The 22,289-nt window shown below is 39.0% G+C and overlaps 1 protein-coding gene across 1 annotated transcript; it reads right to left on the minus strand.

Annotated features, from left to right (window-relative positions):
* Nucleotides 1-7,433: 7,433 nt before the first annotated feature.
* Nucleotides 7,434-11,090, minus strand: LOC139736069 (kxDL motif-containing protein 1-like). Its single transcript, XM_071646817.1, has 3 exons — nt 10,786-11,090; nt 10,184-10,230; nt 7,434-8,566 (listed from the first exon to the last, which is right to left on the minus strand). The coding sequence occupies exons 1-3, from the start codon at nt 11,046-11,048 to the stop codon at nt 8,313-8,315; spliced, it is 564 nt and encodes a 187-aa protein (XP_071502918.1). The 5' UTR covers nt 11,049-11,090; the 3' UTR covers nt 7,434-8,312.
* Nucleotides 11,091-22,289: the final 11,199 nt, after the last annotated feature.

A 22,289-nucleotide genomic window follows, 5' to 3' on the forward strand; every position in this document is an offset into this window, starting at 1 on the left:
AGGTAGCATCCCTAGGGGGTTAGGAACTCAATTTGTTAAAATGGGCACCATGCCCCACCCAGGGGGCCCCCAGGGGGGCCCAAACCCCCCAAAATTAAGGAATCTGTAAAAATCTTCTTCTCTAGAACCAGAAGTGATAGAGCTAAGTTAATACTATGAGTTAGTACATTGATGACTGTAGTTTCAAGTTTGTTCATGGCAGAATCAGGGGTGCCCCCCTTGGGACCCAGGGGAGGGGGGTGGGAAAGGGTTCTAATGGGGCCTAAATTGTACATTTTCATCTTCTTCTTGAGAACCCCATGACCCATTTTCACCAAACTTGGCAGGTAGCATCCCTAGGGGGTTAGGAACTCAATTTGTTAAAATGGGCACCATGCCCCACCCAGGGGGCCCCCAGGGGGCCCAAACCCCCCAAAATTAAGGAATCCGCAAAAATCTTCTTCTCTAGAACCAGACGTGTTAGAGCTAAGTTAATACTATGAGTTAGTACATTGATGACTGTAGTTTCAAGTTTGTTCACGGCAGAATCAGGGGTGCCCCCCTTGGGACCCAGGGGAGGGGGTGAGGAGGGGTCCTAATGGGGCCTAAATTGTACATTTTTGTCTTCTTCTTGAGAACCCCATGACCCATTTTCACCAAACTTGGCAGGTAGCATCCCTAGGGGGTTAGGATCTCAATTTGTTAAAATGGGCACCATGCCCCACCCAGGGGGCCCCCAGGGGTCCCAAACCCCCCAAATGAAGGAATCTTTATAAATCTTCTCTAGAATCAGAAGTTAAAGAGCTGAGATAATACTATGAGTGAGTACATTAATGGCTGTAGTTTCAAGTTTGTTCATAGGAGATCCAGGGGTGCCCCTCTTGGGTGTGGGGGGGGGGGGGGGGGGTGGTTGGAAGGGTCCAAATGGGGGCCTGAATTGTACATTTTCATCTTCTTCCTGAAAACCTCATGATGGATTTTTGTCAAACTTGGCAGGGAGCATCCCTAGGGGGTCAGGATCTCAATTTATCAAAATGGGCACCATGCCCCACCCAGAGGGCCCCAGGGGGCCCCAATCCTCCCAAATTAAGGAATCTTAAAAAAATTGGGCCTTTATTGTACATTTTCATCTTCTACTTGAGAATGCCTGGTCAAATTTTGGTAGAGCTGTGAATGATTTGGATGAGGGACTGCACGAAAGGTGAACTTGCGATACTCAGGTGAGCGCTAGACCCGCGGGTCTCTTGTTTTTTATATTTTCTGAAAGAGCAGTTCTTCTACACGAGTCAAAATTTGGGATAAAGTGAATGGGAAATTGTGTTTTTGCAGTGTTTCTTGACACCTCTTTGTGGAGAATACTGTGATGAGGTACTGCTTAGAGGCCCCTTTTCATTTCTTGAAAACCCTTTTTACACACTCCTCACTTTCAACTCTGATAATGTGTAAGGATTGCACTACTGCATATAACAAGTTGAAGACGAGTTTCGAGAATACTCCGCAGGTGTCTATGGGAAATGCACGTTAAAGCAAAATCAGTCCATCCTCAACGGGTTAACGTTGGTAGCAGTCAGGAATGAAATGTGCTTAATACATGTAAGTGTGGAATTTTCAGCTTAATCTGATAATCCCTTCATTGTGGTTGCTCTATAGAGTTTTACATCCTGTTTTTTGTCACATTCGTTGTACAGAGCATGGCCGGGAGTGAGATTAAGCATAGGTTGGGAAAGTCTACTTGTATCGAGTTATACGTCATTTTAAAGCATAGAGTGCTCTGTCAGAATCTATCCTCAAGCAAAAATGCATGTCTGGTGACTTTTTGGTGGTTTTGTGATGCTAGGTCACATATAATGTCCTCTGTTTAGATAATAAGAGGAGGATATAGGAGTCTCTTTTTTTTCCTCCAATTTAAGCCGGGCTTTTTGATTTCATTAAAAAATGAAAAGTTTGTGAGGATTTGTATGAAAGTCTGTGGTAATTCTTTACATTGAAGCAGTTTAAACATGGGGTAAATTTGCACTTTAACTGGTGGCCCATACATGTATTGACCCATGCAAATCTCGCCATGGTCACTAGTCATGATCATTTGAGTAGAGAAAGACAAGAAAATTGCCACCTTGCATGCCTAGTGATAGACATCTAAGACTGTGATGCCATATTTTGTAGTCCCACAAACCATGTTTCGCTGCTGAACGGCATATTTTAACTGCAAAGTAGCACTCTTCCATTTGCCATTTGTTGTAAATGGCCATTATGGTTATGAAAATGAAAATCTGTGATTACATTGGTCTGGATCTAGTCATCATCTTGAGACATAAAGAAGGGACAGCAAGTTTCTTGACCCAAATATTATGACCTGATGAAGCAAGTTGAAGCCTCAATTATGCATTGGAAACAGGTAGACTGTACGTGTATAATAGAAGTTCTGCCGAAGTGGTTCCATTTTCATTTATGGTCACACTTGTATATATACAATGTGTATATATATGTATATACATGTACATATATATACAGTATATATACTGTATAAGCTGTTATTTTCGCTTACAGATATCTTAGTGAATGAGGAAATCACAGACATTTTCGCGAGATGTTGTTTTCGCGATGTGACACCCAGGCTATCGTAAGTGCACTATTAGTCTAGAGTACGGCGACATTTTCACGTGTTGTCAAATTAGCGGTCCAGCCGTGATTCGCGAAATTCGCGAAAATAACAGCGTGTACAGTATACTGTATATATTATATACATATAAATTATATATACAGATGTATACATTTTTTGTTAGTAAAGTTTGTTGGTTTTCCTATCTTATTTCAAGTATGTACCTCCTCTTTGCCTCCTACCCTCTCTAGGCCCATCTCTCCCCTACTCTCTTCTGAACAATACACATGCACATAAGAATATATATCGAGGTAAAATCAGATAGAAAGGCCAATCCAGAAAAAATATGTAGGCAGCTGTTTCAGAACAGTGACCTTTCTGTACACTGCCGTGGCAATTTGAATTATGTTGAGTGGACTCATTCACACACCATGATAATGTAATGCCATTGTACACATTGATGTGTGTGTGTAGATACAGGCTGTACTGTATAAGATGTTATGTAAATAACTGTACATCATAGTACAATTGTATATAGATATTGTTTATGATATAATAAATGGTAATGTCCAATTACTTATAAAGTGAACTGTTATGATTTGCTTTCATTTATGATGTGTCTGTGTAAAATATGCATTTATGCCACATAATGTATGCTTATTCATAATAGCTGTACAGATTTAGCCAGATTAGTCCAGGCCGAGACTAACATGTCACTGAGACCCGACAAATAGGTGTGGTGGGAAAGTCATCAAAAAACTATAGTCGGGTGGAAACTGGCTATGATAGACATAGACTTTATGTACCTGGTACCATAGTAAATGGGTTTTTGCATCAAGTTAAACTTTAAGGCCAAGTTCACCTTGATATACTGTATGTGTTTATTGAGTGAATGCAGCAATATTTGCAGAACACAACAGTGCTGCCGTCACTGGATGAGAAGATTACTACAGAATGAGAATATAACATGTACAGCAACTTTCCATAGTGTTTGTGAGTATGAAAGTTTGAGTGTATTGGCTCATGTACCTGCATGCTCGTACTGTACAGTGTAGTTTTTTCTACAGACTGTTCTTGACATGAAAGAGAATACGTACTGTACTGTACGAGCTGAAATTTTCGCATACAGATATTTTCGCGAATTGCGACTTGGAGGACATTTCCGCGTGTTGATAATTTCGCGGTTGCGAGGGTCTAACTGAACTTACTGGAACTCTCACGAAAAAACTATAGTTGTCTAAACTAAAAGTACCTTACACATGTAAGTACTAGTACTTTCTCAATTTGAAAATAAAACAAATATCAAAAAAATACTTTACAAGGACTTTCGAAATTCGTGCCGGACATCGACAGGTGAACACCAAGAATGCAGCTGCAAGAGTAGACTGAACTCACTTTAAACAGCTATAGCTAGCTGTACTGTGTGACGTGTGTGCACAGTCGACAAGTTGAAGGCTATGGCGCGATCCTGCAGCACATGACTTGGCTTGATTTTCATTTCCCTGCGTTGTTTTCGCACGTTGTTATTTTCGTGGTTCTAAGGCGATTCGCGAAATTCGCCAAAATAAAACCATCGCGAAAATTTTAGCTCGTACAGTATATGAGTGGAAAGAGGGGTAATTGTTCGTTGACATTATTTTGTGGGGAACTTGTTTGAAATGAAAGGGGGAGAAAGAAAAAGAGAGAGAGAGTATCCTTATACAGTGGAATCTAGAACGAAGTCCTCGGGACTGGCAGTTTTCTTTTGTTATATTGAAATTTTGTTTGTCACTGAACGAATAAACAATAAAAAACATAGAGCCTATAGCTTTGCGACCTGAATTTTTATCTAGTTGTGACCGGAATTTTCTTAAACGTCTTCGTTATAACAAGAGGACACTGTATGTACAATGGATGAGAGGAGTTTCCCTGAAGGTTTTGGGTGGTCTATGCTCTCCATCCTCGAGAGAATGTGTTCCAATTACGGACATGGTGGTGACTTGAGAGTGGGTGGCTGAGGAGAGTGTGGCCATATGCATAATACTCCTATCTGAACGTTTCCAGATGCCATTGATGTGTATCTGGCTGTCATATGGTACGGTGTCATGTTTATGGATATCAATAGTTTCACAAACTTGTCAAGTGTGTCAGTGTTTCTATAGATGTAGCAAAAATGCTCTCTTCAAACTTGATTCTGTGTTTAATGTACAGGCGTAGTTATGTATGCTTGACGATGGCTGATTTGTCCAAAGTTTCTAGCATTTGGCAAGCTTGATACATTGTACTCCTTTTTAGTAATTTGGTGCCGAAGCTCCCGTACTTCCCCAGAGACATGTGTTGATTTTTTTTTTTTTTTTTAATTCCCAAGGTATTACGTACACTTCTGGTTGTGTATGCATTCATTCTTCTGCGTTCTCCTGCAAATGCTCATGATAGATTAACACAATAATTAGCAAGCGCTCCACTAAATAACTTCATTCAGCACTCCACAAAAAAGAAGGACCTGTTACCCACACTACACAGACAAGACAAGAATACTTTTCAAATGTTTTTGGCAAAGGCCAAAACAGCTGAAAGCTTGTGACAATAAAATGATATTGAGAAATCACATCAATTCCTTCCATACAGAGAGGGCAACAGAGACACTATAACAATACAGTGTATGATGTACTAGTATATGAATATACTGCACAAGCTTCATACTTTAATAGCAGTGTTTATATTTTTCACAAATTTTGTGAGTCAACTAATACATGTATTCACAAAGGTAAGTCACAATAGCATTGTCTCCTGAAACACGTACAGTACGTGTACATGCTGTAGGCCTATGTCTTACGTAAGGTGGGACAGCACTAAGCATGTTTCTTTTTGAAAAGGGATGTTTATTTCTTATTCTATCATGGAATCTCAATTCAACTACCAGGTACATGTACTTATGAATTTGTCCTATTCAACTACATGTACTTATGAATATGTCCAAGTCTTGATCCGCACAATATCACACTCGTGAAATATATCGCTTGTATAATTATGTAAATCATATATATATATTTTTTTTTATGAGCAATTTATGTGTTTGCCTCACTACTTCACATTTTATGGCATATTCATGTTCACCAATATGATAAAACTGAAAAATTCTTGAATTCTATGAAATTGGAGGCTGACAGAGATGGCTGTATCTCAAATGTTTTCATGGACAAGTGTTTAAATACCTGACAATGACGACACTTTTATGCCAGAAGTGTTTGTAGTCGTATGAAAAAGGGGACTGGGGAATCCAATTTGGGTGAGGCTGTCTGAACCACCACATTTTCCTTATAGTTGATTCTTGGGCCTGTACTATAAAAAGATAGTATCAGAATAAAGGGGAAAGGGGTAGGGAAGTACATAAACCTTTACTAAAAAGCGCAAGTGTTTATTACAATAAATTATGATAGCAGGCATCATTCATAGAGATTGCACAAAAGCTGCATCCCCATGCAAAAAACATGTTCACTCTGTAAAATAAAACCCCATGACTACAGTGTTGGGGTCACCATATACCTGGTACATTTGTACATCATTATGTGATAGCCAAGTGCAACACTAGTGAGACTTTCTCACATTGATCACCGATCACTCTATTCCCCATAAAGAGCAATTCCTGACTGCTGAATTTGATACAGTGGGCAAAGCAGCACACCTTACATTACTTGATAGATATTGCCCCTCCAACACCACTACAAAACACATACATATGAACTTCATGCACTTACACCTTATCCAAAATTTGGCAATCAATAACTTGATGTAAGGCAAGTAGCCTTTCACTTTAATGGAAATATGTGCAGGCATAAATTGACATGTACATGTACAGTGCACTCCAATTATAACGAACACGGTTACAACAAAATTCCGGTTACAACAAAGTAAAAATTCAGGCCCCAACATCATCCACTCTGTTTTTCATTGTTTATACAGTGCACTCCCGTTACAACGAACACGGTTATAACGAAATTTCGTTATAACGAAGTAAATCTTCTGGTCCCAAAATTATCACCATTAAAGTCTATGGTACAAAATTCGCTTATAACGAACACGGTTATAGCGAAATTTCCGTTATAACGAAGTCATTTCCGAGCGCCACAGACAAAGAAAAACAAAAGAAATGTGCTCCGTTATAACGAAATGCGAAATGCTTTCAAAAATACGTAGCAGAACAAGCATTTATAGCGTCTCTGCATAGGTGAACGCTTCACACCACCGTGTGTTCGCTCCTTGTGTCACGCACAGTTTCTGAGTGGAACTTGCGTTTATTATTGTAATACAGTTATCCCATCACATTTCACATAGCTTCCCAGTGTATGATGAGTATTCAGCAAACATAATATGATATAATACAGTGGTTCCTTGTTTTCGTTATATATTGTATTTGTTCGGTTATAACGAAATTTCGTTATAACGAAAGAAAACTGCCGGTCCCGAGCATTTCGTTATAACGGGAATGCACTGTATTATGTTCGGTTATGAAATTTCGATATAACAAAAGAAAAAAAGTCAGTCCCGAGGACTTTGTTATAATGTGAGTCCACTGTACCACTATTAACAGAGATGCCAATTTTTCAACTACTGTAAGTGGGAGTGAGAAACTGCAATTTAGCAAAGCAAAAGAAGGCCCCCTCCCCACACACACACATTGGTGCACACTTGTAATACAATTTTACTTGCAGAATTCTCATCTATTCGTTATAGAAGATGGTCCTGCGAGACATCAATTTGAGCATTTTCTACCCAAATTTTGCTAAAGGGTGAATGAGTCTATACAGAATGCATGTATGACTGATATGACTCAGTATTAGTAGATGGCAGGATTTCATTTTAGAGACCTCTGGATTATTTATCTAGAAAGGAAAATGGCTATCAAATACGGCCATGTAGGTATCCTCTAGCTAACAAAAAGAATAAAGAAAAGGTTTAGCTTTTACTCAGTTCAGCATATAAAGGGGCTTCTCATCCAACGTTTATTATTGATCTAGATGTCTACTTGTAGCATAATTTTCTTTCTGGCAGGCATGAGAAAATGACAGTTGGGCAGGTGAGCGTTAAATGGGTTGCTGGGGAGTGAGACTTGTGCCGTAAGCGTTAGACTTATAGGTCTGCATTAAGAAGAGTGCTTTTACAATGTAGGACCATATGCATGGTCTTTTCAGTATACACAAATGCCTACTGTGAGAAACTGACTACTGCAATAAGGGTCCTCTGGTAGGGCAGGGACAACACTGAAAAGGCTACCCTGGGTAAATGAGTTGTTGTTGTTACTATTATTACAACCTGCATTAAAAATCAGAAGTCCATTGCTCTGCTGCTTGCTGCAGCCTTGTTATGTGATTGACACTATGTTATTATCAAATACAGTAATATGGCAAGTTTCTCTTATGCATTTACACCAAGTCTCCTTATTTTTGTTTTATAATTTTCAGCACCTTACCTTGTAACAGCAATTTCCTGTATTGTATGCATGGCAAGTAGTATGACACAACAAGTCACATGTTGCTGGGTTTTTTTTTTCTTTTTTTTTAAATAGTGCCTGGCCTTTGAATGTTCTACAATCTGAAAGTAAAGATCAGAAGTACGGTATAAGGCTCCTGCAAGACACATATACAGACATTTGATACTACACATAAAATATTGACTCTTCTCACACAATATTTTAGCATCTTGTATTTGTCCCTAAATATGACATGATACGGGGCTATACTCCAGCAGCTGATTGTCATCTGTTAGTAGCATCACTTTGTGAAGAAGCATTTTGTGAGTCAGCAGACTCTTTCGCGACAGGTTCTGTAGCTTTGACCCCGCTATGTGTGCCCAAGGAGTGAGAATGATGAGGTGGCAAGGAGCCGGCAGAAGGACCTTGGGGTGGATTCTCCTTCCACTGATGTGTAGGCAAGCGTTGGTGATGCCCCTTGAAATCAACATCTTCTTCTTCTTCATCAAGATCTGGTGGAACTATATCCTCTAGAGCAGCTGTATGATAATCAGAAAAAAAGTCAGTGACAATTATTGATCTATATATTGTGGGAGTCACACATTAAAGGCTGTCTAGCTGAGCTACTGAACCCACTGGGTGATTTCAAGTTTGGTGCTAGTGCTAGTGCTAGTGCTATCTCAGCACTAGCACCGGCGATAAAACCGAACTTGAAATCATGTCAGTGTTGGGGGTTGACCTCAAAATTATGACGTATTTCCGGTTGCTGGTGCTGGGCTCAGTGTTGAATGTCGTCTGCTGAACCGAGCTCCGCCGACTGTGTTAGCGATTTACGTGCTTTTTCGCCATTGAAACACTAGCCCCTAGGGATTATCATTTTCTTCATTTCAAGTTCGGTGCTGGTGTTAGCGTTGCCGTGCGAGACTCATATTCACGTCCATAATAGATGCACATTTTACGTGCAAAGTCTATGCTAATGCAGTGGTCGCCCACGTAACGTACACGAACACTCTCCACATGGCTTTATAAATCCGAGCCTGGGAGCAAAATTAAGATAGTTGTATTTTTGGGAGTGGATGAAATTTGTGGCATTTTAATCTGTCTTCCTCACTATGTCTCTAAAACTAAGCAATTTTGTCTACATCTTTTAATATTTGACTGGAATCACGCGCCATCACCTTTTTCGTCGCGCTATTCCTGTGGAGCTCGCGGTGCTGTGATTCCAACACCTAGTGCTGGTGATCGGTAATTTTGATCGGTATCGCCTCGTTAATCTGACCGTCGGTGTTGGGAGCTCGATTTAACGCTGTTATTCGGCGGCTAGCACTAGCACTAGCACTAGCACCAAACTTGAAATCACCCACTGTCTTTGACTTCATTGAAAATGTTCACAGGCAAAAATACACTGTGATGCTTAATGGTTCTACCATATAGTGTATCATAATATCCAATGTGTTGTTGGCTCTCTTCAATGACAATCTCTTTTTTTCTCATAAATGAACACAGATAGAACACTTCTAAATATGTTTGGCTGGCTAAGAAAACAATGTAATACATCATCTAGGGCACATGGGACTAGATTACTTATATACTGGGAGTCATAAACTACCCATTCCGCATGCTAGAGGCTACATTTTTCTATACAGTCTAACTCACCTGAATTGAAGCCCTACAAGTCGAAAATCTACCCAAGTCAAATAATTCACAGAGGTCCTTAAATTTCTTAAAACACAAAAGCTTGGAAAGGGTAATAAAACTCAATGAATAATAAAATTAAACATCTAATCAAAAATACACGCTTTCCATAGTCACAAACTGATGTAAAGAAAGGAGTATTGTTTGTACAGAGTTTCATCATTGGGGCTTGACATTAGCAGTGGACCGGGGACACTAAAAGTTGATGTGGGGCCTCCAAATTTCCCCCAAAAAAGGCTATCTTTTGGTGGCCTCATAGGGCATCTAAAGTTAAAATTGAATTTTCATACTCCTTTTATTTTGAACCATTACATTTCTGTTCTTGGGCCACTGAAATTTCAAATGCAAAGATTTTGTTGGCCTAAACAGGCCATCAGAGAAAAATGTTAGTGTCGAGCCCTGATCATGCATTACAAAAAAATGAATAAATAAATAAAAAAAATAAAAATAAAAATACCTACCAACAAATGCTTGAGGGTAATCAGTGGCCAATTTTCTCTTCAATCCCCTGCAAGTGAAAGAAATCAGCGGTTCATTGCATTTTATGATGCTGACAGTGAGAAGTCACCTTATCAAACTTCACTGAACTATACTCAAATGAACACAGTGATAGAATTCAAACAGATAGGCCATGTCAAGTGCTACCTCAACTTGTTCCTGGTCAACTTCCCATCAACTTCTAAGTGATTCTCACAATAGTATTCACTTTACGTCTGTCAAAGTGTTTCTTCAAACATTTTATAGTATGGTTCGGCTTTTATCATACACATTGACTCTGCTTTTGCTTAGTAAAAATAAGTCTTACATAAATGCAGACAATCTGCCATAGCAACACTCAGCTAGATATTACACATACATGCAGTAAGAGACCCTGTATGATTAGCAAGTTGTAACAGCTTCCTTGACCCTTCAGCCCAGTCGAACTTTAAAGATAGGATGATACTAGTCTATAACACAATCAGTATCTTTAATAAAATCTTTCACTTACAGTGTATGAAATAATGTAAATTATGATTACAACACACAGTAAAGTTAGCAAATGCTATCACTTTTCTCTACCCACCTTATCCTACGAAAAACCGAGTCCAAGTCTTTCTTCATTTTTAGTAAAGTATCAGTGTGCTCCTTGAACTGTTCCACAGTCTTTTCGTAGCGCTTGGCACTCAAGCGGTTGAAGTTGGAGAGCATTTCATTTGTCTTTTCAAAGCGTACCAGCATCTGGGACTGTGCACTCAGGATTGCCAAAAGATCCTCATGATTGACCATTGACAGCAAGGAATCAACAAATGCATCTGAGCCAGGAGTGGTTGTAGTTGTGGAAGACATTTTGTGGGATGATGTTGTTCCTACTTACAATGCAGCAGTCTAGTTTGTTACCTGTTCAAGAAACAAATGATGATAAATTTAATAATGATAATTTTTACATTAGTAACAATTCACGATATTGATCTCTTCATTGCAATCCCAGCATATCATTATAATTCAAAGCAGGCAGCTGTGACCATCTGAATGTCAATCAGCGTGCTATTATGGCCAGCCTAACTAAATCTTATACACAGCACTATCGCTGCTGGCGCATGGGGACGCCGTGCTCTGGTCGGGCTAGGCCAGCCCATGGCATCTACGAAGTATCAAGTTGAAGAAAGTTTGGCATTATCGCGAAATACTGTAAAAGTGGAAATTTTCGCACATTTCGCGCAAACCCGAAGCTAGCGTGAAAATAAAACAATGCGAATATTTTTGTGTGCCATATGTTCCAGTACTTGATGTCTTGATTCCGCAGAATTAAAAACATGCGAAAGTCTTTTTAATGGCCAAGCGCGAAAAATTAGTCGCGAGAAAATATCCACTTTTACAGTAGTCCACCACTCCATTCACCGCCATTCATTTCGTCATAGCCGGGGACTTCTTTCAACCTCCATAGACTTTGCACATAGTGGAGACGCACACGCAGAACAAGAGGGGACCGATATCATGATTTGGCCGAAAGTTTTTTTTTAAAATTTGTTTCAGTGTTTTTATAAGACTGAAACATCGGAACTGCTGAAACATTGCATTGGTAGCCCATCCCATCATCATGAAGAACGTATCATAGTGTACCTGGTGGCGTAACTGCGACCAGTCCCAATGCTATAACTGTGTATACAGATATGGTATTACCGGACAGCATGGTAATTCCGGACACGCACATTTTTGCATACTGATTAGTGATGACATTCAGTACGCACGGGACTTCGTAGATTAGCCTTACAGAACGTTAAGTGTGGACCGAAATTGCAAAAAATGTTACACAGAAATGTAAAAACGTGAAGAAATTCACATTTTCTCTTACAGTTATCGCTGAGTGACCCGCATCTCATCATAGTTATATCTATGCATGTTTAAATCACATTTCGTCGCTGAAATTCTATGAAATCCCACTCACATACAGGAAAAATGCTGAAGATTCCAATAGAACCACAAGTTCACTGATCGATATCGAAAATTTGCAGCTATTGCGCCGTCCTCAAACGTGAACGATGCGGAAAGTTGTGCGCTAAGGAAGGGGCCCGCAAGGCCCGCAAGGCCCGCAAGGCCCACAACTTGTCACCCGCGCTCCCATAGACAAAGCACGTAAAATTTGATTGTCGATTTTTCATAAGGTTTTATCGCATGAACTGTTCGAAATGTTCAAGATAGACATTTTTACCGTAAAATACGAAATTTGAGCCTCATTTGCCGATTTTTTCTTTGCCGTTCGCTCGATGAGAATGTGTACACTGTATGGTGATTTGTGGGATGAATTGTGATTCTGGTGCAAGGACAAGGTGTGAAAGACGTCGATTATTCCATTGCGAAAATCGTGTCCAGAATTATAATGCGATTTTACACCGCGCAAAAAGACAACTTTTTGGAGAGGGGTATATTTGAAGTCTATTTTCCAAAAATCGGAGAGAATAATTTTCATAATTTTGCCGAATTTGTAGTTTTCAGGACTTTGTGAATAATTCGTGCTATTTTTGGCCGAAATTTCGTCCTCTGAGTACGGAATTGGCTATCCTGGGTTTTAGGGGTCTAAATTATTTTGGGCTGCTAACTTCAGCACAGGCATAGATACGGACTATGGAAAGCCAAAATGGTTTCACCATAACCCTAACCCTAACCCTAAACCCTAACCCTAACCCTAAACCCTAACCCTAACCCTACAACCCTAACCCTAACCCTATAACCCTAACCCTATAAGTATAAGTTATAACCCTAACCCTAATCCTATTTGGCTTTCCATAGTACCTATGCCTGTGCTGAAGTTAGAAGCCCAAAATAATTTAGACCCCTAAAACCCAGGATAGCCTACGGAATTCAGAGCCACGAAAAAAAAAGCGTCAGGTGATATGATCAACTCTCCTACAAGGTGCGCCTCGGCTACCGATGTGATGTCATGCCGGTGGCGCATGGCGGTGCTTTTGTGACATCATAATATCAGCAATCACATAAACAGTGTACTGAGTTAGGTGTCTACAGTACCGGTGGTAGCTACCCACAATCTATCTGTAAATTACTAGATTCTATACTACTGAGATAGATTCTATACATCCTCATGTATACTGAGTGATACACAGCCCTGTCGCTGTAGACAACGGCGCACAGTGGGCCAGAGAGATACCAAAGTGCGCCAAAAGTCACTTTGGGCACCTGGGATTTTTTAATTTTTGACATGCGCCCTTGAGAGGCAATACTTTGAGGAATTTATCATTGAAATATTTAAATCAGGTATGTACATTAAAGGGGTATATTTCCTACCTGAAGTAGCAAAATACAATATTTTAAGAGTTTCAAAGCAAATTGTAACCTCTTTAATAAATAAGTAATGTCAACATGTAGTTTTTGAGATATCAACCTGTAATTTCTCCCACATATTTCTCAGAATTCATTTTACGTTATGAATGCCATAAAAATGCAAAGAAACTTAATGTTCATGAATATTTTACGCTAAATATCCTGGAAAAGAGGCTAATTATTTGTCTTTTTAATATACCCTAATGAAAAGTTTAGATTGCCACGGATTTCCAACTAAATTCTATTACCACCACATTCCTTGATGTCTCAGCTTTAAGCTGATACCAGATTTGGCTGCCACCTTTTGCCACTTTTTGTGTTAGAGCCGATTTTCCGCGACACATTACGTCTATTTTGGACCTTGCAGCCACTCAGGAATGCTGTTATATCATACGGGGCCGCATGAGGGCGGCATTTTTGTAAAATTTATTATTTTTTTCTCGCACGTTCAAGGCACAGAAACATGAATTACACTGAAAAAGAGGCAAACAGATTGTATAGGGCTAGTCTGGCACCTAAAAGACCCCTCCTCAGACGATAAAAGAGTACATAATTGCACATAGCCGAGGCCATATAGCCTATTGTTCATAATTGTCATAGCCACTACTGTAAACATAGCTATTTCCACTGCGTTACATACTGTGTGGACACCTAAATACTTCGATCCTACTCTTGACATATGCAGATAGAACGTTATACACCAAAACACAGAGATTTTATTCTCATTGATTACTCGTTGGAAACAAAGTCTATTGCTTTCCGGCCGCTCAGCAAAGTGTATAGGATCGCAGTTTGTGAATCCGATTGCAGGTGATTGTCAGACATTGCTCGCGTGATCCTCATCGGACGATCTTGCCTCATCGGATCATGCCTGATATGTCTGACATTGACCTGATAGGCGACCAATACAAGTCGGATTCATCAGACTGTGATCCCATACACTTTATGGGTTGTCGGAAGCAAAAAAAAAAAAAAAAAACCTTTGCTTCCGACGACTGATGAGAAAAAAAAATCATTGTGGAACGTGGATGAATTAATAATTTCATATGATAGTGATTCCGATGAATTTTTCATCCAAAAAAAAAAAGCTTTTCCAAGTAAACTTTTATACACGGCAGATTCATTCTTGGCTGCTAAATCATAACCTTTCATTTTCCTGATTACTGACTTCACAATTTGTTATTTTTCCAGTAAAATTAGACAAAATGGTTTTTGCGCTTGTAATCATGAATTGAAATGGCATAGGCCTAAGGTTATAATTATGAAGTAGAGAGATAAGAACTATATCGGAGATTGATTTTATATCGCACATTTTATTTTATGTCCTGCTAGAATAAAGTGAATAAATTCACCCAAAAGTACAGCGTTCATACATCATAAACTTATTTTGTAACTAGTTAACATGGACAACAGTGTCATTTTGCAGTACGTGTGTAATATGGAACTTTCAGCATAAATTCGATTCTTTTAACAAAACCCGAATGTTTACACACTTTCTGTGACATGTAAGCATCGTGTATTCAATGGTAGTACATAAGCAGTGTCAGTGAATGTGAAAAGATAAATATTAATCTTTAAAGAAAAAAATGACAGCCTAGGATTTGCATTGCTTTATTCGTCATTTACACAGATTTTTGGTAGCCAATGAAAAAACAGCATCACAGTGACGTCATATGAGTTTGAAATTATGTTCAATCAATTCTACGCCCCAAATTACCCCTAGACACCAAATTTGGGTAAAAAGAAACCACGGAATATAATTTTGGCGCACTTTGAGCTCATTCTGGCCCACTGTGCGGCGTCTGGTCTGGTCGGGCTAGTCATTTATCGGTACGTGTGGGCCACACATACATTGTACATAACGTAACGAGTAACATGTTTATAGGCATGCACCTACGGTGTCGTTACCACCAGCAGTACAAAACACTCTTAAAACAGGCATACAGCTACATACAGCCAACAGCCATGCTAAACAAACAAACAAAAACATACAGCTCAGGTCTAGACATACGATTGTGTATTACCTGAAGCTGCAGCTAATTAACGAGGTCTACAGCACCGGCTTGCATGTCAAATCTCTCTGTCAGCTCACTGGAAGAGCTTGTCAGCTGTCCGCGCAATAACAATCAACGTACGGTTTCACAAGACGGATGGCATGTTTGAGGATCGAGGAGAGAGCTAGCCAGTGCAGTGATTACATGTACTTCCGGGTGCAACTGGGGGGGGGGGGGGGGGGGGGGGGGAACACAGCAGCAATCCCTAGCCCTCACTGGGGATGGGTATTATGTATATACATAGTAGTATGTAGTATATTATGTAGTGTTGAAGAAGTTCATGATCGAGAGATGAACCCATGTTTGATAACAAGCCACTCAAAAATATTTGAAATAACGTGCCAAATTGGATCTGTCTCACCCGGATAGGAAGATAATAATGATCCATGTCAACGACAAGCTACTATCTAGTAAAAGGGGGTATTTTGATGATTGATTTACTTTCGGTGCCATCCCTATACTAGGAAAAGATGAGGGGCAATACAAAATGCTGGGCTCAACACTAACTTTTTCTCCGGTGGCCCGGATCTGAAATTTTGGTGGCCTGAAATAAGCGGAGACATAACACTCCATTTTGGCCACAAAGTGAAAGAAAAAGAAATTGTGACCCGAGATCAGAACACAAATCTGACACTAATAATATAAAGACCTGTATAGGCCTACTTGTACTTGAAGAATATATTATCATATCAGTTTAATTTGTCGGAATTAGCCGGAATGTTTATATAATTACCCCTCACTTTGTTCAATTGGCTTTCTTGTATGAAAAGGAATGCAGAAATAAAATCAAATCAAATTTATGTCGGCTTTCCAGAAGGGTCACTTGCAAACACTTTCATAACATAGGCCCATATACCGGGTGTCCCAAAAAAAGCGGAACGGTGGATTTTCAGTACCTTGCGTTCTAAAAGTGATATATTTTTTGACATCATTAGAGAGAGCATCTTCCGCAGAAGACCATGATACCAAAATCATTAAATTTGGTGGAGTACTTTTTATTCTACGCCAATTTCTGTAAATGCAGTCATTTTTAATTTTTTGCGACTTATGAGATAATAATTTGGGCGCGACACACGTTCCATACGGTGAATTGTGTTAGCTCGTTGATCCATGTCAACAAAAGATAACGCTTTCATATTGGGAGCGCACACACACACGCACACACACACACACACTGTTTTTTTCCTGGTCCGCGCCCAATGTGAAAGCTGTATCTTTTGTTGACATGGATCACCGAGCTTACACAATATTCACCGTATGGATCGCGTGTCGCACTCAAATTATCATCTCATAAGTCGCAAAAATCTGGCGAAATTTGACAATCACTGCATTTTCAGAAATTGGTGTAGAATAAAAAGTACGGAACCAAATTAAATGATTTTGGTATCATAGTATTCTGCGGAAGATGCTCTTTTTAATGATGTCAAAAGATATATAACTTTTAGACCGCAAGGTACTGAAAATCCACCGTTCCGCTTTTTTTTTGGGACACCCGGTATAGTTCTAATTTGTACTTTTGCACATATCTCTTGACGGGATTGACTTTTGTTTTAATGTTGTATCATTAAGTGGTATTTATGTCGTTTAATCTAAAGGCAAACAAAATGTATAGGCCCACCCGACATTGTTAGAGGTCATAATGAATCCTCAAATTGCTTACAAAGATGGCGACATCATCCTCAAACCGCAATCATCAAAGGCTATTATCCGTGGAATTCTGTAGTGTATATATGATACCCAAGAAAATTGACAGCTGTTTTTAATATAAACTGCCTGTTGGAACTCCAGCTCTTGAACCTAGCTGTATATATTCATTATGGTTACTTGGTTTATTGTAACAACGTCGCTTTTCGTCTGATTTTCTCCTACCTGTAATTTATCTGTATCGCCGCATAATAAGGTGAATAAGAGCATGCACGGAACGCGGACATCACGAGTGTTGTAGCCTCCTTTTTATGCGATGTTGGCACATGCAATATTCAACCAAGTAAAAAAAATCATAGCATTGTTTGCTTGTTATATGTAATACTAATGTTATTTTTTGCATTCATTGCGAATTAAAATATAGTTGTTATTATGATAACTATGGTGATAAATCCCCCTTTAACCATACTCAATGAAGATCTCAAGGATGGATCATGAAGGAATAAATCTAGCATTATAGGCCTACATCAAAGGAAAGAAAAAAATTCTTATCATGTGTGAAAGCGTGCATATCACACAAAGCGAGAAAAGACCGCCAGCAAGATACATGCGGAAATTTCATCACCCCGAAATTTGTATTGGATTGTCCTTCTATTCCTCAAACTTTATTGATACCATTCTACTGATATTTCTACATATAAATCCATTATGTTTGGTAAATTCCCCTTTAAAAGGGAAGTGGTTATACACCTGTAACTCTCTCACACATGCACATAATGCCAATTTATATGCAATTTCCACTTATTAAAAGTGATAAGAAGTGTATTTATGAGGATGTAAATTCCATCTTGAATTACACCTGATGATTTATGTATAGATACAAGGACATGTTATAAGAAATTAACTTGTAGGATGATCTTGATCAGTATAATGACTATTCGTCTTCTAGATTTGACACTTGAATCAAAGTGACCCTGTAGCTTCCCATAACACATAAAGAAACAAATAAATCATTTGACAGCTATAAGAACACAACCTTCAGCATACGGTCACAGTCTATAATATACTATAAGTAGGCCTTGCATGAACGTGTTAAAGTGTACCTCTAATAAAAAACAAACAAACATGAAATTGATTTCGAGGCACATCCAAAATACTGTAGGCCTACTTTAAGAATTACATTTTGGCAAGAACAGTTACTGTGAAGACAAGGTGTGGCTTGTGTTATGTCAATGTGAGCCCTCTACAGACAAGATTAGGGACTGTCTGGCAGGTGTGAAAGGTTGGCTGCTAATCTTATTCATAAACACATTGAAAGCTATGATTTTTTAATGATTTTATCCTGTCAGGTATACCATCTGTCCTGCACTGATAGTATATATGCATGCACGAAATTTAAAGCCTCTAGCCACTTCGTCCGAGCTATTGCAAGCACGTGGATCATGATATCAAACAAGCATAATATCGTTGTCTTTGTTGTTGATGATTTTTTTCAACGCTATATGTACAATGGCTACGAAACATATCGATAATTATATATATATATATATATATATATATATTCACATTATGTGTGTTTATTCGATTCCAGTCTTCCAGACGGCTCAACTTTATCGCGCGGCAAACGGTTCCAAACAATTATGTTTTGTTGTTTTTGCTGTTTGTTCTTTTTTTTTCAGCACGGTTTACTTTGTCAAAGCACTGCAACCATCAATAATGAAGATGAAAGTGAGATGGGCAAGGCATAAATGGCAATATACATGTCATATAATGTCAAGTAGAAAACTTCAGCGTCGAGGAAGCTGAACGAGTCTTTTCTATCCACAGAAGATGAACAAACTATATAGAAGTTAAATGGCCATTGTTATCTGCAGCTCAAGAACTGAATTGAAGATGGAAATTCTTAAATCGAAAGTTTAACGTTGCTCCCGAGTGGTCGTATGACTGAATGACCGATATGATGATCAATGAACCGAGTACTTCAGCTCCACTCTTCTCTTCGCTTAAGATGTAAGAACACTCCATGTTCAAGTTGAATACAATTTATGAATGGAGTGAGATCAGTAATTGGTTCATGTATTCTCGAACAATCCATGCGGAGAACATAATGACCGGTCCATCTCGAGTAGCTAGCTGCTGATTAGTGATTTTGTGGAACTTTTTCATACCTACAAGCTATAGCTTCCGTCTGTCAAGAGCAGAACGGGAAGATAGCTTGGTTGTTTGTCTGAATATAGGTGAATAATGTCGTGCTGTTTCAATATCCGTTCGTATCGCCCGTAAGCATGCAGCACTTGCCTTGCTGACTCGATGGCATATACACCATACAGGGTGTATCGAAAAAATGTTACACTTTTAAAAAAATTGTCTAAATTTCATTTCAAAATATTTGGAAGATTTTTTCATATTAGTGGATGCCCAATAGTCTAATCTATCAAGTGCAATCAACAAAACAAATTTTTGTTCACGCTTGGCCGAACACTGACGCTCTTTGTCCAGAGTGTGAAAAATGACTTGCGCGAAATTCAAAGAAGATGGGAAATTCAGCCAGAAGCCCAAATAGGTGTTCTCATTCAAACAAATTGCTCTTTTGCTGACAGTTTTGATTATGTTATGATAGTTTAGGAATTTTCTGGCAATTTTCTATCACGTTTTAAATGATTCCATTGTGTTACGGAAGGTTGATTGACAACATCAAGATCTGTTAAGCACGGTTATCACAAATCATGCACAGACATATCGAACCCACGTGCCAGTCACTCAGTCAAGAAGAAAAGTACAAAATTAATGCATCCTCAGATCATTCAATCAATACAATCAATCCAATCAATCCAATCAATCAAGCATTCAATCAATCAATCAATCAATTAATTAGTCAATTAATTAATCAATCAATCCATCCATCAATCAATCATTCATTTAATCAATCAAACAATCAGTCAGTCACAATTGTATGTATGTTTTATAACAAGTAGCAGATCGACATAGGGAATATCACCCCCCCCCCCGTGGCTTAAAGGCTAATCAATGTTTGAAAAACTGATTTATTTATTGATTTATTCATTCAATCAGCCGATTAATTATTTCAATGATTGAAAAGTGATTAATGGATTATTGAGTTGATTCACTAATTGAACGAGTCAATGACTAACTAACTGTTATATCGGTTGGTGTATTGATGGGTTAATTGATTGATTGATTGATTGATTGATTGATTGATTGGTCAATCAATTGATTGATTAATAGGATGAATGTTGATGAATTTGGTACTATTACCACATTAATGAATAACTGGCATATGGTATTGATGTGTCCGTGTATTGTGAAAACTGTGCTTTAAAGATCTTGAAGTAATTACACACTCTAATTCTCACCAATTGATTTAGAAATGAAATCATTAAAATTACGATAAAACTGACAAAAAAATCTCAGACTATCATAACATAAAAAAGCAATTTGTTTGAATAAGAGCACTTACTTGGACCGCCGACTGAATTTTCCATCTTCTTTCAATTTGGCGCAAGTCATTTATCACACTCTGGACAAAGAGCGTCAGTGTTCAGCCAAGCATGAATAAAAGTTTGTTTTGTTGATTGCACTTGATAGATGAAACTATTGGGCATCCATATATGTGAAAAAAATCTTCAGAATATTTTGAAATGTAATTTAGACATTTTTTCAAAAATGTAACTTTTTTTGTACACCCTGTATATGTTCTTGTCCATTATATTGTTGCATCAGCACTGATGGCTGAGCCGAGGTAGGTACATTGCTGAGGTCGGCCCTCGAGTTCTGTGATTAATTCCTGTACAGCTAGCTGACCTGAAATTGGTTGAAACAGAACCCGATCAGTCTTTTAGCTGAAGATTACAGATTAGGTCTATAGGTTTCCTTCTCATGACTACAATTTTCAGGAGATCTCCGTTAGCTGTACATAGCACGTACAGCTAACGAGGTGGATAAATGTCTTTGCCAGCCCAAGGAGGTATTCTCTCAAACCTCCTTGGCCATACAGGCGGACCAAGATGCGTATAGAAATGGTTCTCTAAAGAGGGTAGCTGATGAACTGTCGAGTTGAGTCTCAGGTCGCAAAAGATGTAGGACGGAGCTGGAGCTGCATGGCTGAGATTCTCTCTCGGGTGCGTCAGGCTCGCGCCAACAGCCAGAGATCCCTTCAGGACTCTAGCCAGTGAACAGGTGGTATAATTTATGGTAGGAAGGAGACTATACTAGTTTTATGTGAAAGAGCCCCAGTGACGCACGAGTTGCGTGGTGACGTCATGAAAAAGCTGCATTCACTGCGCGGATGTTAAGCGCGCCGTCGTCGAGTGCTGCGCGTTGTTCATTGTTGACAGGTAATACGCATGAACGTCATCATAATCACAAGCGGTCCACAAGAAGCCAACGCGAACGAGATCCGTGCGACGTCATGAGAAGCTGCATTCCTAACCCAGATTCTGAGCGCGTTCTTTTCATCACAAATACAAAGCAATTGTGACATCACAAAGCAATTGTGGCATCGCGCGCTGCTTTGTACGGACACACTTTGTTTACTGTGTCGCAAAGCAATTGTGACATCACAAAGGAATTCTGACATCGCTCACTGCTTCCTGCGGTCAACGTCAAAAAGCAAAGTGTGACATACTCGCGCCAACACAGCTTCGCATGGTCACTGTAGATCTCTCCACGACATCGCATCCACCACGACTTAATTCTCACTTCACTTCCCCTTCTTTTCTTTACATTTTAATCCAAAATATTAGACAAATTATACTCTGCCTGATTTCGGGTTTCTTCTCAAAACTATGAGCCTTGGTGCCTCCAGTAGAACTATTCTTTTCAGGACTGCGCGACCGTCCATCCGGCCCAATATTGTTTGTTTGTTTGTTTGTTTTTTTAAGTGTACTTGACTTTTCACGGGAGATTTCGTTTTAAAAAGGGGTGCTTTCGCTCTCTTTCTCTTTAGACTCCTGATAAATAATAATAATAATAATAATAATAATAATAATTGCATTTATATGGCGCTTCATACTGACGTTTCTAAGCGCACTTT

This window comes from Diadema antillarum, unplaced genomic scaffold, assembly GCF_040938485.1.
Source record: "Diadema antillarum isolate AM-2024a unplaced genomic scaffold, OU_Dant_1.0 seq00000620_RagTag, whole genome shotgun sequence".
Lineage (NCBI taxonomy): Eukaryota > Metazoa > Echinodermata > Echinoidea > Diadematoida > Diadematidae > Diadema > Diadema antillarum.

Bases quoted from the DNA above. Each gene is read 5' to 3' on its own strand.
- LOC139736069 (XM_071646817.1), bottom strand. From the start codon at position 11,048: ATGTCTTCCACAACTACAACCACTCCTGGCTCAGATGCATTTGTTGAT. The intron at 10,231-10,785 runs GTGGGTAGAGAA...TTTCACTTGCAG, and splicing joins TCGGTTTTTCGTAGGATAAG to GGGATTGAAGAGAAAATTGG. The intron at 8,567-10,183 runs GTAGGTATTTTT...ATTATCATACAG, and splicing joins TTACCCTCAAGCATTTGTTG to CTGCTCTAGAGGATATAGTT.